A 17,808-nucleotide genomic window follows, 5' to 3' on the forward strand; every position below is an offset into this window, starting at 1 on the left:
TTCTTTAAGTGGAAAGCTAGAAGGCTTTGGCTTCCCTTCTCACACCAGGCAGTCCCCAAGCACTAGGGAGATAATTAAGTTAAATATTTTTCCTCAGACTTCCCCAGGTGAACAGGGATTTGCACTCATCATTGCAAGATGCAAGGGCAGAGATAAACAGAGTATCCTAATGCATGGACTTAGAAAGCCAGTACAAATCCTTCCAGGTAGCTACACAGAACACATCTGGAAAATATATTGTTTATAAGAAGCAGAAGTGAAAACAGGTTGAAATATGTAGATGAACCTTTTGAAAGACACTGCAAGCAGAGGGAATGCTTCAAATTTAGCAAGTCCTCAGAGAGTGTCTGTTACCAAGACCTTCATGAAAAAGTAAAACACATTTGTTTCTCATTTGGATGTTTGTTCTTCATTCCAGAAGAAACTCTCTACTGTTTAGATGCCAAAAATCCCAAGGACCTACAGAGAAGTTAAGAAACATGAACATGAAAATAGCTGCAGTGATGCAATCCTATACTTCTGTGAAGTGTTAGTATCATCCCAGGACCAAATTCAGATGAGCAGTTGTAATTGAATTACTCTGATTTCTATAGTCAAAAAAATCACAGCATTTCAAAAGTATACTTTCATTATTATGTTCCTATAAGCCATTTTACATGCATTAAGAACTTTCCTTAGTCACACTCAAATTAGTATTTAACTACTTGGACTAAAAAATATGAAAACCTTTCAGATACCCAGGGCCCCCACTCTCCTGACAACATGTACTCCGCCTGCTTTACAGGGGCTGAAGCTACATGCATCCAACAAAATACATGTGTTTGCACTGAGATTACTGAACTGGTTGCTATCCTTAAACAAGTTCATATTGCATATATATAAATATATACATACAAATATATATATTTATATATGTATGTATACAGAAGGTGCCGCCTTTTGCATTGTATTACCATTAGGAGACATACCAGAAGGGTAAGGCACAGAGGAGACAGCCTCATGGTTCATGCTCCTTTATTCAAGAGCAAAATATTCATGCCACACCCCCTTGAGTAAGCTTTGCAATGTGGTTTATATTATATTGCAGCATTTGTCTTGAAGTGTTACAAAACACACGGTTGCTATTTGAATATGTTTTGCTTGATTTGATAGAGAAGTTCTGAGGAGAAATCTGTGCCAAACACCAAACCTTTTCCAGGCATTTCTGTGCACAGTATGGTATCACACACACAACAAAACATAAATCTCCACTTTGCCACTATAAAGGGCAGCTTCTGTTTGCAAATAGAGTTGAGTATCCTTCTTTTCCTTCCAAGATCACCACCATTTGACTTGAAAGAGACCTTAGTGACATGCCATTCCTTTCCTCAGCCACAATGGGTAATCACTTTTTTCTCTTTTGAACCTCTTTCAATCAGTGCAAAGTCACTGGGCTAGGATTCATTACAGCAACTCCAAACAAGATGAATATAAATCTGTAACACAAATACAAGTGTTTTCTGTGTATCTTAATTGGCACCCTGAATACCTATCCTATCCCATATTACAGAAATAGGAGTCATGAAAACTTCACCAGGGATCTGTTTCTTGATAAAGGCAGTTTTAATATCTTCCAATATTTTATAAGTGAAGTTTCAATTAGCTATCATTTTTCTCACTGTTAATGCAGTTTGGCACCAAGAAAATGTTTCAATTCAGGACTTCCAAATCCATATTTAACCAATAGGGTAATTAAATAATTTTCACTTCATCTGTGATTCTACATGGTTATTTGAACTGATACTATGAAGACTGGTTGGGGTGTTTCTATGTATGTCATTTTAAAGGTTTTCAGGGAAACCTACAGCACCTTTTTTTTGAAGAAGATAATTCAGATGAATAATGCCAGTTGTAATTAAACAGATTTTCAAATGATCAGATATATAATTATGCTAAGAGAATATAACCTTTAATATTTACTATTATGCTCCTAACATTCCCTTAGCTAAAGTCTCTTCCTACTTGACATGCTTGTAGAGCCAGAGCTGAAGCAGCTTCAACACATGAATCATATCAGCATCCGTTTATGCATTTTTTTCTGTTGTAACAGCACAGCATACAATACTTTCATGGATGATCTTATTACTGATTCATAAAAGCTGACCTTTACAAATTAAAAGCAAAAGAACAGGTTTGTTTTTTTTTCTGGACACTGTCTGGGAAAGATTTCAGAAAAGCGGTTGGGCCTTTGCGTCAGACCTGGATGATGCTTATATTTATGTGCCTGTGTTAAAAATTGTCATCCTGAAAAACAAGTGATGCAAAGGCTTTCACTCACCACCTCCCATGAGTAGAGCAATGCCTAGCTGGTCTCCAAACAGTGTCCATCTTCCAAAAAAAACCCTCCCTCATTTTTTATTGCTGAATGCAGTGTTACATGGCATGCACTATCCCCTTGGCCTGTTGGGATCAACTGTCCTGGCTGACCCCATCCAAGCTCCTTCTCACTCCCAGACTTCTCAATGAGAAACAGACTGGGATGAAAATCAAGGCCTGATGCTGTGCAATCACTGCTCAGCAACAGCCAAAACAGTGATGTGTTATCAACACTGTTTTAGCCACAAATTCAAAATGCAGCCCCATATGGGCTGCTACAATGATTAACTTCATTCTAGCATGTATGGAGCTCTGCAGATTAGATCAAATACATAGAAGCATACATAGCATACACTGTGCTAGCCTCAAACTATCTCAAAAGGACTTAAAATCAGAGGTAATTTGGGGTACAAAGGATCCACGTCAACCTGTTAAAGGTCCAGAACAACCCAGCTTAGAGGTGCAATCCCCATGTACCTCCCACTCACCAGTGGCATCACTCCCCAAATGACCACTGCTGCCCCTAGGAAGGATGGTGCAGGGAAACTCTTCCACTGTCCTCCTACACATAGTTATGGGGTTCAGGAAAAGGAAAATTTAGGCTCATATTTTTCAGGGATACTTCTTGAGCTGTAATAAGAGGCCAGCCATGGTGTGTTTGTTGCCCAAGGTTGCAATGAATCACAGTGTTGAAGCAACTTCAAAACTCTCTTCAATAGTGAGTTAGCCCAATCAAGCCAGATTCACGATCTCTCTTACTAGCCTGTATCACTTCCAAAAGTGGGGGGGAGGGAGTCTCACAGTAGTCTCTGCTGCTAGATTTAAACATTATTTCTGCCTTACTGACTTTAATTTTGCTTAATTGGGGCCACAAAAACAGTACCTAAGCCTCCTCCCACTCCAAACCATACTGCTAGGTAATTATGCCTGTAGAGAAAGATGCTACCAAAAAATGAAATTATCAGTACCATGCACTTTCAAAGCATCATTTAACAGAGTGACCTCATGATTGCAGTGTCCCTAAAATCTAACCACACTGCCACATGCGGCGTGCATAGCGCATTTAGACACAATGCCAGAAAAAAAAGCTATTTTTTGAATTGACAGCATCCTTCATTTACCATCCTGGTAAGCACTTATTAGCAAAATAAGCCATGAATTGGGATAATCAGAATGATAAATACTAGGAACTTTCTGTTTTAATTATGTAGACAATAATAATACTGACTACTTTATATAGTAGTAATGATACAAAGTTTGACAGGTACCTAGATTTTCAAACTGACCCCTTTCAGATGTCTGCAGTCAGCACGGGCTTGCAGACTCCATATATATTCCATATATATATTCCATATATATATATATTCCATATATATATATATATATATATATATATATATATATATATATATATATATATTCCATAGATTCCATAGAATCGTTGTGTCATAGAAGGACTTGGGGTGGAAGGAATCTCTAATATCATCCAGTTCCAAACCCTTCTGTGGGCAGGGCTGCCACCCACTCTATCAGGCACTAGATCTGGCTGCACAGGGACCCATGCAATCTAGTCGAGAATTCCTCCAGGGATGGGGCGTCCACAACCTCTTTGAGTAGCCTACACCAGTGCTTTCAGTGAAAGCCTCTCAGTGAAAAACTTTCCCCCAACTACTAACCTAAATCTCCTTTCCATTAATTTAAAACCATTTTACTCCATATTTTATTCCTTTCCTTTTAGCCCAACTTTTTCCACCTTCAGCTTATTTTGTACTCCACTTGTAGGCGGTTTCCACCTCTTATCTCATTTTATGCATTCTTTGACTTTATGAGTGTGAATCACCCAGCACAATGAGGATCCATTTTATGAGAAGTGCTTTCAAACATTTTTGCCAAACCAAATAAATATGCAAATAGCTGCAAAAGTAAGTAACTACAAAAACAGATAACTTCAATAATGTTTAACCAATAGAGAATTGCTTTTGAATACTTTGGGCCAAATGATGGCATTTACAATCTCTCATGAAGAAGGACTTAACACAGAAGTATGGCAGAGTGTTTGGAACACAGTAATTTATGGAACAAAATATCAGGCAATATTGAGTTGCTTCATGTAGAATACTGCAGGCAGAGGAAAGCCCCTGAACATGATAGTTACTTTTGTTGTTATTTCACTATTAAAACAGAAGAAAAGAGAGAACAAAGGCAGAAAGAAAAGGACTTTTCCTTTTTTTTTTTTTTTTTTTTTTTTTCTTTCTTCTTCTCTTTTTTCCATTCATTTATTGATTTGGCCATTTTTTACTCCTGGCACGTAAAATTTACCCTTGTAATAATCGCCTTAAATGCTCTGAAGTAAATAAACTTCCAGATGGCATAATATAGCTACGCATTTCATGACTCTGGGAAATTCTGAAATTTGGAAACACAAACATTTATACATCCAATTCATCATGTATTAATCATAGCTTATTGCAACAGAATCCATTGAGAGGAATTCAATTTACATTAATGTAAATGTTATTTGGATTTCTTTACATGCTCCATAACAGTTTGTCTGCCATTAAATATTAGTGAAACATCACGTAATGGGAAGCCCAGCATACATTTTTTCCTCAGTATATCTTCTTGCCATACACAATGAAAATTGATCCTTGAGCTAAATAGCTTTTGCTGCTCTCTCTGTGCCACTAAACTGCACTGTTAGAGACAATTTAGGTTTTTGCATCTGGTCGGTCTGAAATGTTTAATAAATGGAAAAAGTTCTAAAACATAGTCTCTTAAGTTACATTAGGTGAAGCTTTCTCATCGCCTTTTGCATAAGGAGGGAGCAATGTCACTCCAGTGACAGTGTCAACAGTGGTGCTGACAAGAGAAAGCAGAAGATCCTATGAAGGCAAAATGTTTTGGCACTGTAGACATAGAAACTTTAAGAAATCATATAGAAATACTTTAAAGCAATAAGCGATGGAGGACTTTTTGAAATCTTTTTAGGCAAGGTAGGTATTTTGCTACACTCTGAACCCATCATGAGCTTGTGATAAATCCTGTACTTTATGCTATTACTTACCTCTAAAATGTCTGCAGTTCTGAAGGACTACAGATGTAGCCATCAAAAGAGGTATTCAGCCTCAGCGCTGCATCCCACATGCAGGCAAAGCCATATGAAGCAGATCAAAATAGTTCCCCACTGTAGGCAAGACAGAACTTGCAGATCACTTTTCAGGCACAATGGGAAATTAATCACACAGAAGAGTTAGGGAAGAATGCTGCAAATTCAAATGCACAAAAATTGTGTTCATTGTACTCATAATGCTTACATGCAGTAAAGGTTTGCATTTGAAATATGCACTTCATTAAAAAGAATTCAAAAGAATTTTGTGAAGAATGGAATGGTTCTCTTAAAGGAAAAAAAAAAAGATTATACATGAATTACAAAGAGGATATAGCTGATAGAAATCAGTTAACTGATTGTATTTCTGATGTTCTACAGAGATAACTCAGAAGAAAAATTTAACCATTTATACTTCTGGTTGTTAGGGACAAAGCTTCTAAAGGTTTTGTCTGGCAAACTAAGAAATACAAAAAGTTCAGAATTCAATTATAGCCAATGTTCAAAAAATACTTCTTATACTAAATAAAATCATGTCTTCTCCTACCTCTAGTGTTTTTGTCTTTGCATTTGTGGCCATTAGTATTTTTATGCTGAGAATTACAAAATGTGTGTGCATTCACATATTAAGAACTTCTATTTTAAGAATTTTTGTGCATATAAGAAAAAAAAATCTTTATTTGGCAATACTGTTTATAGGATCTATGAATTTAGATGAATTTGGGACTAAGCCCAAGAGTTCAAGAGAATATGACCATCTTGACAATCTATAGGCATTATTTGACAAGATAATCTTCCTTTGCTACTAACAATGAGGTTTCCAGTAGTTAAGGGGTAAAAGCTGAAATCCTCTGTATTTCAGATCAATATTATCTTAAATGAGTAAATTAGGTTTCAAAGTTAAACTCAAGAGCAACCAGAAGCAGGGGGCCAAAAGAACAGGTCTCTGTTACTTTGATATCTATAAGAAAATTATGTTTGGGGTAGAGATGGGAATCATTTACATACATTTTTCCCAGATTTGATAATTTCATTTTAAATTCACATTTCTTTTCTACTTACTACTGCTTGCTAACAGTAAGTTTTGTTCAATTGTGGCAGAACTAACAGGAAAACAGTGATACAGCACCCGACAGATTCAAATGGGAAGAAGAAAACTTTGCCAAAAAATAGGTAAGTAAATTGCTGTTTAAGGTGCCAATAAGTAACTTCAATAGAACTTTTATTATTAATGTGGCCATGCTCTAAGCAGCAAACAGCAAAGACCAAATGAATCTATTGTGGTTTACTGACTGCTCACTAAACAGGAAACCACTCAGCTTCATTGTGTTCAAAAGCTGCCGCTTACAGAAATTATGTTGTAATTAGAATAGTGGGGCACTTGGAGCTCAGCTGTTTCACAAACTTTGGGTAATTCCAAGGGTGTTCAGAAATTAGGTAAAACAAGAGTGTGTTAATACAATCGTAATGTAAACCCTGGCTGCATATTCATTGAAAAATAGTTGTTGTTTCTGAATATTGAGTTATAGTACTGATTATCTGTTTATGCTGCTGGTCAGGCTGACACGGGGCCAAGGACCAGCAACTAAAGAGGGTGATAGTGAAAGAACTATCATCCTTGACAATAGGGTTAAATCAATCTGTCAGTGTGTTTCTTCTGAACTCAGTGTATCCCACATATTCCTACTAGCTGATTTCCATCCTAAAGCAAGATGGAATAATATCATGACAGGGTTGGGGGAAATTGTGATACCTATGGGAGTTGGCAAAAGGGGAAAGGAGCCATGTGCAATGGAACAGCTACATGCTAAAAGAGATTTAGATCCTATTTCCCTGAGCAAAATCATCCCTCAAATCATGTTCTGAAGATGTAAAAGCATTAATAAGATTGTTGCAATACTTATGTCTAAAATTAATATCTGTAGTATCAGTAGAGTTCTACTTGTCCAAATTCGAGGCTGTAAGAGATTGCCAAAAATGTTGAATTTCTATATCTAACAAATTGTTTTTCAAGTTTAAATTATTGTACTTGCAGCTTGCACTTGTTCAGCTAAGTTAGACTGTTTGAAAATTTTCATAATCAATGGTAATTTCTAATATTTAAGTGGATCTTTTTTTTATGTCCTTAGTTCTTGCCCAAGTTTGTTTGCAGAAATGAGTCTGGAAATACATCCAAAAGGTAAAATTCTATTAGTACTGAAAAAAGAAGTACTGCAGCATATCTTTTTGCCATACTGATTACTCAGTCAATAATAGCTCCTAATTAAGAAAGGCCAAAATATTTTAACATCATAAAAAAAAATTGTTCTTGGATACCTGCTAATGAAGAAGATAAGAAGATGTTTAGTTCCAGGCTGCTCCAAAAAATGTTAGCTTCGTGATGCTATACATTGAAACAAGTTGAATATGAGTCATCATCTCGCTGGAAACTGAAAACCTCACATAGGCTGATAACTTCTAGAATGCAATTGAGGAAATTTAAAAGGATGCACTGCTTTTAAAACAATCTGTTTTGTTGTTCTTCCAAAGCAATGGGACAATGATATAGGAGCTCTGAATCTCATTCCGTGGCAGTTATGGTCAGTACTAAGCATGTATTTGAATCCCATTTACTTCTGAAGCACAGATCCTCTTCGAGCATTTGAAAAATGCTATTGTGTTTCACAACTTTGGCTGAGCTTAGAGATGCTTAATGCAAAGTACATAAATTATCTAACTAAACGGGGCACAACCATCCAGATAAATTTATTTGGTACACTATGTTTATTTGTTATGTGAAGTTTTCTCAAATGTTTGCAATATAATACATAAGATTTAATTTAAAGCTGAAAAAAAAAAAAATAGCAGTTCTGGAAAAATATAACTCAACAATCTAGCAATACATCTTTTATACTGTATAGATAACTAGCCATACCACAAAAGCTCACAAAAGTGGCATTTTTTACACATGCTTTTCACAATCTCTGAAGAGAAGACTGCCTATTCTCTTCCTTACTTCTGGAATTATAGACATGATTTAGGAAGGTTTTGCTTGTCTTACCTAACATCTCTAGAGACCAGAGGAAAATACTGACATTTTTACACTGTACTTTTGGACCAGAAATATTGACACTGAAAACTCCTATGCAGATTCTTCCTTGCCATTTTTCAGCTACATTTTTTTTTTCTACTGAAGGGCTAAGAGACACTCTGTAAGTATCACAAGATTCATTGAAATATAGCCCACAACATTTTATCACTTTCTGTCACTTGCTGAAACACCACAAAAATGACTGAAAAAAACCACAGTGCACTCATAGACCCATCGAAGTCTATGGAAACAGATTTACCTTCTGCTTTTTCATTTAAATAAGGGATGCAAGTCTGATATTAGTTTTTCAAGCACAGATTGTTAATCTGTCACCTTTTTGAAGGTCACTAATGAAAAGTAAGTAAGGTTGCCACAAAATGCATGCAATTCTATTTCATTGCAAATTAATTAAAAAATCATTTCTTCTCTTTTGTCCCTTTGCATCAGACATTCTGTCAGCTAGCAGAAGCCCACCCACACATATGCCATAGAAATATAACTCCTTACTATTGTTACAACTGACATACTCCATCTATTAGTTTTACTGAGGCTGTAGCATAAGAAATTTTAATACTGAGCAGGTGTTCAGTTTCTCCAGCTTGAGAAAAGTCCTGCCAGTTGTAAGTTGTCATATTTCACTAAAAAATACTAGTGACAGAACATCCTCTTGATTGCAAACTATCTGGTAAAAATGTGAAAAACTGCTAAAAGAACTAGTATTGTTCAGGACAGAGAAAAGAAGGCTTCAGGGAGACCTTCGAGTGGTCTTTCAATAACTAAAGGAGCCTAAAGAAAAATGGGGAGAGAATGTGTAGTAACAGAATAAGGGGCAGCAGCTTTGAACTGAAAGCACGTAGATTTAGATTGGAAACGAGGAAGAAATTCTTCATGATGAGGGACCAAATTGTCCAGCAAAGCTAACAATCCCCTATGCCTGGAGGTATTCAAAGCCAGTTTGGATGGGGATTTGGTAAGAAGTTCTATTTGGAAGTGTCTCTAGTAAGTAGCATCTGACTAGATAATCTTTAAGGTCTCTTCCAACATAAACCATTCCATGATTCAGTGATTCTGTCTTCTTTCATACCTATACAACAGGAAGTCAAGGGATTTGAAGTTCTAGAATGATAAAATCATAAAATTACAGAATGGCATGAGTGGAACAGACCTCAAGGATCATAAAGTTCCAACTCCCCTGCCATAGGCAGGGTTGCCAGCCACTAGATCAAGTACTAGATCAGATTGTCCAGGGCCCCATCCACTTAGAATGTATATATAGTAAATAACGGAAATCATCTTTTCCTAAGTGGTGAGACTCTCTGATAGTGTTTTACTACCTAGCCAGCATTTTTCATTGCAGTATGTCCAGCATGTCTATGGCCCAATTTCTAGCATAGGTGACAAAATGAAATATTAAATTCTTACTACCAAAATGACATTCAGAAATTGCTCCTCCTGTAATTTAAATCTGGTGCACACTCAGTAGCTAACTCAAAGCAAATATCTGGGAATTCATCTCATGTAAAAGGAATGTCCACAGGATACCAGCAACTCTACTTCTTCCTTCACTGCATTGTGTAAAGCACACATTCTCAGAAGAAAAGGAGAGGGAGGGCAGCAGCTCTTTCAAACTGTGGTGATTGCTGGGTAACAGAATAGATTATAGACAAACCTGTACATCAGTTTGTAAACTGATGTTAAATATCAATAAATCATCCTGAAGGCTCACATCTGCCCCCTTTTAGAGTTAAGTCATGAAACGTGTGGCTTAATAGCTTTAACGTTTACCACTATTTTTCAATTCTGTTGTTCACTGTGGAAGATAGAATCACATTTTTTATTAACAGAAGTAAAAAGACAACTATTTAAAGACTGCGACTGTCTTTTCATTGTTATATTGGCCCTGTCTAATTATCCTCTCATCTACATCACTTTTCCTCAGTGCCATTGATTTAACTGGGCTTATTTCTGATCCACATCAGCATAACTAAACAGAAAAATCAGACAACTAATTCACATGAATAACTCAGCCTCTCATTCATGACCCTCTGTGTAAGAGATTAAAACACTATCTGTGTTGTATAAATGAACATTGAATGCCATCTGCTGGGGCATACAACACTCTGCAGTAGCAGACTCATACATTATTTAAATCTTTTTTTAAAAAAATACTTCAATAATTTTAAAGAGGCTGGGTATGTAGACTGGCTTCTCTGAGAACATTGTTAGAAGACAGGTTACTAGGGCAGCACAAGATAATCTGACAACCTGTTTTCAGCACTGAACTAGAAAAGGAGCATGTTGTAAGTTACTCTTGACAGAAGAACTTAAATGCTCAGCTTTCAAAACCAGACAATTATGCAGCCACAGATGCAAGATCTGTGAGGCAAAAGACAGGCTGTGCAAGGGTTTGTTCAACAGTCCCGGACAAGGGCTTTTGCTGGTACATACATACCATGGCTGTTTTGCATTCACCAGTCCCCAGATTAAAAGTGTAAATCAAGTTAAGGGTTAAACTAAGGACTCTTCTCAAATGAATGCACTTTCTTGTTCATCGCCCCCTTGGATCTGCACTGTGCTTTTCTTGATATCATGAGATAACATCTGTTGGCAAACAGCTACCAGTTGCAACAGTTTGCAGACTGATAGCTGTTGCTCTTGATTCGGGGAATTGTGGATTGGAAGCTTCTAAAGATGAAACCAGGACTCTCATCTCCTGGGCAAGAGCTGTGCTATTACACCAAAGAATTACACCAAAGACATCAGCACAACTCTTTTTCTAGTTCCGTCTTGAAAGCAGGAGGTCAGATTTTCTTGTACCACTAAAGGGACAAGATATATTTCTATACAGAAGAGGGATTTCCAGACCACGATCCCCAAGTCCAACAGCAGTAAACCGTGCAGTTCTGCACCAGGCAGCAAAACTCAGAAAACAGGTAGGAGCTCAAGTATGTCCTCTGAGAGTTTTCTGTGAGCGGGCTCAGATAACCTAGTGGTTGTGAATCCCAATGCTACAGAGCTACTTCCTCATGCACTGCATGGGTGGATTTGCATCAGCCCCGCTGTTTAAACCACTTATCTTTAAAATACTGTGCTGATGACAGACTTTTATTCCTTTATGTAAGCTACTAGTTATTGTATCCTTTTCTACAGAATGATATCTGCTAACATTTTTTTCTCCCTTTCATATAGAAAATGAAAGAAGGAATGTTCCTGCTAATACATATTGTACTGTAAGTATGTTCCTCCTAAATTTTTCTCTTCCTTTCACTCCTAGATGTGTGTTCTGGCTACAACACTAGTAGCAGAAAATGTAGTCCTCAATGTTAATAAAGAAAGTGAATTTTTTATTATTATTATTTTTTTTTTTTTTTTAAGTACACAGAACAACTTTTACTTTGTTTTAGTGGGAGATGGATCAAAGAACTGACCTAATTCTCTGTTTACAGTACGTATCTGAAATACTCCTTTATTGTAAGATCATGCAAAATTAGCGGGAGTTAAGCTGAACAAGCACAAAAATTGTAAACCTCAAGGTTTAATAAGTAACTAATGCAAATAAAAGCTGAAAAGATAACAGTACATATTTTAAACGTCCTTCCAACTTCTACATGAAAGCTGATCTTGAGTTTCAGATGTCAGATGTATAAGAAAAGACTGCAAATACCTTACAAGTTAGAGAAAGAGGAAAAGAGAGCACAGATCTGTTGCTTCAAGAGCAAGCTGAACAAATAAAGGATGACCGAAGAAGGCTGATATAATCAATATCTTGGCTGCTTCAGAAAGGTTAATTAATTACAGTCAGATACTACATGAAATTAATACTAACTAGAGGGCAGTAATGGCACAGAACAGTACAAGGAAAGAACTGATTCATCGAACAAAAATAATCTTTTTAGAAGGAATACAACCATGCTGGGAAAAGAGAAAGCAGTAGATGTGATGTATCTTAAATTTTGTTAGGTCTTTGGCATTTCCCAGAAGAATATTTCACAAGCAAACTGTAAGAATCTGTAAATATTTGTAATATTTTCAATTGTTTGGAAAAAAAAAAAAAAATCCACTCTCACTGTACTTCCCAGAGGTCTGCTAGTGAACTGGAAGTAGTTACCCAGCAGAATACCCTACAAACCCATGTATCATGCAGAGTGTGTACAGGATATAGTGGTATTTTTTTTTTATTAACTTCTGCAGTTATAGGAAGACAAATGTTACTCTGATATGTATTGTCAAAAACAGTATATTCTTGGACATCTCCCTGATGTTTTCATAAAGCTGTGCATAGCCTCGAAGAGTTGACAGAAAATACTGGGGATATAAGGATCAAAATCCTTTGAGTTGGCTGAGAACTCAGAAAAGACTTTAAGGAACTCTTCTTGTTTAGTCTAGGAGTGAGGAGACTAAAAGAAAATATAATTATAAACATTGAGTATAATAAAAGTTGAAATAAAGCGGTTAGTAATCAATTATTTGTGTATTTCGCCCTTGGAGGGTGAAACAAACTGGAATAATTTGTAGTGCTCGAGAAGAAGCATTAACAGAAAGGACAGGTAGCTAGTGGAAGACAACACCTTGAGAAGATATTGATTCCCCATTAGCACAAAATTTAAGAACAGATTAAAACAAACATCAGGGAAGCTGCAAGTACACAGTGGGTGGATACGCCTATGCTGTCTCTGGTAGTAAGACATTATTTACTGAACTTCAGGTACCTTCAGCTGAGATGATGCAACAGTAATCTCAACTCTGTGCTGCTTGTGCATTTACCCTTAAAGAAACCAGCAGCATTGTCCCAGTACGTAAATGGTGAGCACGAAGGGCAGAGCAGAACACCAGAAAGAAATTTTTAGCCAACCTGGAACAAGAGGATAGGCAAATCTCGAGACATCTTGAGTCTCTTGGATTGCTAATTTTCTAGTGTGAATTCTCAGAAACAGTTCATGTTTTTATTTTAAACCATGAAATACGCAATTATTTAGTTAACATATTCTTGTACATTACAAAATGTCTATTTCATTAAAGAAATTCAAAGTTTAGATCCTCAAACTACTTCCTCTATTATTTTCCAACCTGTCAATTTCCACAAGAAAGTGTACAGTGTACCAAAATACCTGGTTCCAGACCTCAAGCATTTCTAAATATTAAATTAATTTGAACTTAAACTTGTTTGTATTATCTGCATATATCCTGCCCTTCTATGTAGGACAGAAATTTCACAAAGAGGGGACAGGATGACTTAAAATCATCCTCCAAACTATCTGATGCGGATGAAGATGATTATGAGACAGTAAGTTCTTCCACTCTGAAGGCTGTCCAAGATTTGAGAATCCTTCCTTCCAAACCTCAACAGGATTCCATATATGCAGGTAACTTTTTCTGTCTGCTGGAAGTGAGCCAAACATAGACATAAATAGGAACAGTACACTTTTTTTGTGTGTTTTCATTCAGATTTTGTATTGCTTTTTCTGTATTTTTTTTAAATGATATAGTTTAATTGAAATATAAAAGACTAATGGGAAGGGACAAGAGAAGAGCTTTATCTTCAACTTCATATTCAAAACTTACCGTTCTTTTCCATTAAATTATGTTAAATTAATAATTGCTGTTTTTTTTTTGTTTTTTTTTTGTTTTTTTTTTTCATTACAGTATTGCTTTCATGAACTCATTCTATGATCTCATTTCACATTAAATCTTCAAAATCTGACTGGTCAAACCCACACCCATTGCAGGAAAGCACAGTGTTATTTAAGCCCAGAAAACTTTGAGATGGAAAACAAACTAGAAACATTAAAAAGTTTCCTTCAGATTATAATTTGCAGTTGAACAAATGTAGCAGGCTTGTCAAAGGCATTTTTCTGACACTTGTAACATCAGTAATAAGAAAGTACTTAGAATGTATTTCTCAAGCATTCTTAACCTTACAAGATAGTTGCATTAGTCACATTTTGGGTTACTAAAGCAATTTGAAGTCAAATTTAATGCCCAAATATACATAACCAAATAATAACCAGCCTACAGAAGCAAAATATCATCCCAGATACGTATGTCTAGAATTAACAGATTACAAAGATCTAAAATAACTCTAAAATTGAGAAAAATTTTAGATGAGGAAGAATGGAAAGACAGCATCTTTCAAAAGACTGAATTACTCAAGATTGCTTTTTCTTCTTCTTTTACAGATAAACATTGTCTGAAGCCTTCAGGTACTACCCACGCGAGCAGCCACCCACCTCATCCCCCTCAGTACTTGCCTGTAAGTAAAGACCTTAAGCTCTGTCTGCAAACACATCTCCTCTATTCTGTAATATCACATAAAGCTATATGCACTCCAGTTAAAGCCTTAGCCATGAACAATTTGATTTTTGCAAGGTCATGTAGGATCCTGTTTTGCTATGCAACTATGTCCTCTCAGCTCACCTTCTTTTGTTGATGCCTGAGGTCAAGAATGGATCTACAAACTATTTGTGGCATCTCAGGCAAGAATAGCGCTGTTTTTACTAGCTACAGTTTCAAGTATGATGTCTAACATCACACCTTTATTTGATTTTATTTACAGAAACATACGTCTGCTCTAGAGGCAAGGAACATGCCAAATGTTGAAGGTATAATTGAGAAGTCTATCTAGTTCTGCAATCAGAAAACAGTGCTTCCATATTTAGCTTTGATACATAAGCAGACATTGCAGATGATAGAAAAGACTACTAACTGCTTCTAACAGCAGCCACTTTCCCAAATAATCCTGCTGCTAAATTTCAAGCACTATTTCAACAACCCAATACTAATATAATTGTTTAAAAAAAATTAGATATACTTTAATCCAGACCTCAATTTCTCAATAGAAATGTATGAGGGCTGCTCCAAAAATAACGCCTCCTGTTTTATTGTAATAGCCCACAGCATCAGAGACAGATGTTGTTGGGATAGCAGTAGAGGCTGGACCTTCCCACCAGTATTCCACTACATTTTGTTGCCATGTGACAGATGGCAGCAGAGGGGCAGTCTAACAAAATGGCATCTGACACAGAAGAGCACATGAAGAAGAGGTGTGTCACTGAACTCCTCCACGCAGAAAAAAAATGGCACTCACTGACATTCCTCAATGCTTGCTGAATGTTTATGGAAACCAAACAGCAAATGTGAGCACAGCAAGGAGGTGGGCGGTGCATTTCAACAGTGGCAAGAGCAGCAGGTCACCTCTGATGGTGCATGGCATGCAGGTTCTTGTTCATTGCTAGCAAAAATGCATAGCTAATGATAGTGTGTTGCAAAATAGTATTTTGAAGACAATTTGCTCTATCAAATAGTGTTGAGCTCATTGTATCTGATGTCATTTCCATGGAAATAAGTAGAAGGCATTACTTTCAGAGCAACCAAAGCTACTTGACAATATTCTTCTATTCAGAATACATTAAATCTATAGAATTACCTGGTGTAAATTTGCTTCTCCACTCCTTTGCCATTAACTTTAAATTAGCTGCAAATTTCTATAATTTTGAATTGAAAATATGCCTTTCATTTTTGTTTGTTCTGTTTTGTTTCTTGTGGTTGCATACAGGCTGCTGTCTGAGTCTTAGAAATTTAATGAGGTCTGCAACTATTAAATTCTTTACAATTTTAATCAAGAATAAGTTTCTATTAAAAATATATTTTAAACACTTTTTTTTCTACATTTTTTTGTATACTTAAGATATAGCAATATACCACAATGTCAACAACTGAAGAATTAGATATTCAGATCACCTCAAAAGGGTTTTCCACTTATCATTTCAAATCTTTGAACCACATCCAAACTATGGTCAGAAAGAATGCAATTACGAACCCAGGAAAATTTGATCACCATGTTCGTTGCAAATTTTCAGACATTTGACAAGCCAGAAAAGTAATGCAAAGAATCCCATGCAATATAAGGTTGTTTTTTTTTCCCCTTTTTTTCCATACTCAAAGGATTGAACCAAATAATTACCACAGACAGAAGAAATTAAGCAGTATAAAGTTCACAGAATGAAAAACTGAATTTTGTGAGCAAATACTAAGTTTGTACAAAAGCTGAAATAAGAGAAATATCAAGCAGGCCACCTTCAAAATCTGCAGAAATTAATGATATCTGATAGCTGGCCAGCTTTGATAAAGCCTCAAATTCCATGATGAATTGAAGTTGGCTTCATGTGTTTATCTGTATGCACAAGGTATGTGCTGATATCAAGAGAGATGAAGTAAGGACTGTGCAGGCAGCTAACTTGAATTCTGCAATTTGAGGATGGAACCTATATATATTTGAGTACTTCCTAAGCCAATAATGCCTGTGGGTAATTTAGTATTTTTAAGTAACTACCCTGTTATTAAATATCCTAACATTTATTCTCATACAAAGTGCTATTAAGTGGCTTTGCCACCAGATGGCATAAATAACACAAAAACTTTTATTTTTCCCAACTATTTTTTCAAATTGCTAAATACTTAAGGTGCCATTATTTTAGTTCAGAGCAATTTGCTATGGCTTACCTGAGGGGGAACCCAGGCTCTACTTCACGATTTTTCACATTACTTAGGATGTCTGTACATAAAACTTCGGAAAATATTTAACAAATCAAACTCTACTGCAAATACAGTAAATATCTTATCTATGCATTTTATTTTAACCAGTAGGATATCTCGTATACATTTAAAAAAAAAATCAGTCAAATTATGGTAAACTTGGAAAGAGCAACAACAACAGAAAACATAGATATATTTTTTATCAAAACAGGCACAAAAAAAAAAACACAAATAATCAGCACACAATAAAGTCTCAGAACAATACTTAATTTTACAAAATATCTGAATAAATATCAGCTTCAAATATGTCACATTGGAAGCTAGGGACAAAATCAAACTTCATGCAGTTTTATCAAGTAGCATGAAGATTATTTTATCTGCTCTATTTTGTATTTCAAGTTGATGTAATAAAACATACTTGTTTTTTCCTGCTTTAACTTCAGGTAATTTCTAGTTATGTCTCTAATGAAATGAATGTTTGTCATTTAGAAAGATTCACCTGGCTGCAGTACAAAAAGATTATCAGTATTTCCAGAATTGCCACAATTATCTAAGTATACGTAGTCTAGTATTTAATTGGAGAGAGGTACAAACTGTTAGTAGGAATTTTAAATTGCATTTCAGTCTATCTGTGAATCCACCTTCAGAAAAGACAAAATAAAATACAGAACAAGACTCACTGCACTTACATTAAAATTCAGAGCCCAGTCTGGCCAACACAAAACACGCACTCATCCCCATCTCC

The 17,808-nt window shown here is 35.9% G+C and overlaps 1 protein-coding gene across 1 annotated transcript in view; it reads left to right on the forward strand.

Moving 5' to 3' along the window:
* Positions 1 to 17,808, forward strand: part of CLNK (cytokine dependent hematopoietic cell linker) — a 55,796-nt gene that overhangs the window by 15,561 nt on the left and 22,427 nt on the right. Inside the window, exons 3-8 of the mRNA XM_010710415.4 lie at positions 6,563 to 6,634; positions 7,591 to 7,640; positions 11,721 to 11,761; positions 13,732 to 13,894; positions 14,708 to 14,781; positions 15,085 to 15,130. Coding sequence (XP_010708717.3) covers positions 6,563 to 6,634; positions 7,591 to 7,640; positions 11,721 to 11,761; positions 13,732 to 13,894; positions 14,708 to 14,781; positions 15,085 to 15,130 — 446 coding nt within the window. The remainder of the gene's footprint in view (positions 1 to 6,562; positions 6,635 to 7,590; positions 7,641 to 11,720; positions 11,762 to 13,731; positions 13,895 to 14,707; positions 14,782 to 15,084; positions 15,131 to 17,808) is intronic.

This window comes from Meleagris gallopavo, chromosome 4 (assembly GCF_905368555.1).
Source record: "Meleagris gallopavo chromosome 4, MGAL_WU_HG_1.1, whole genome shotgun sequence".
NCBI lineage: Eukaryota > Metazoa > Chordata > Aves > Galliformes > Phasianidae > Meleagris > Meleagris gallopavo.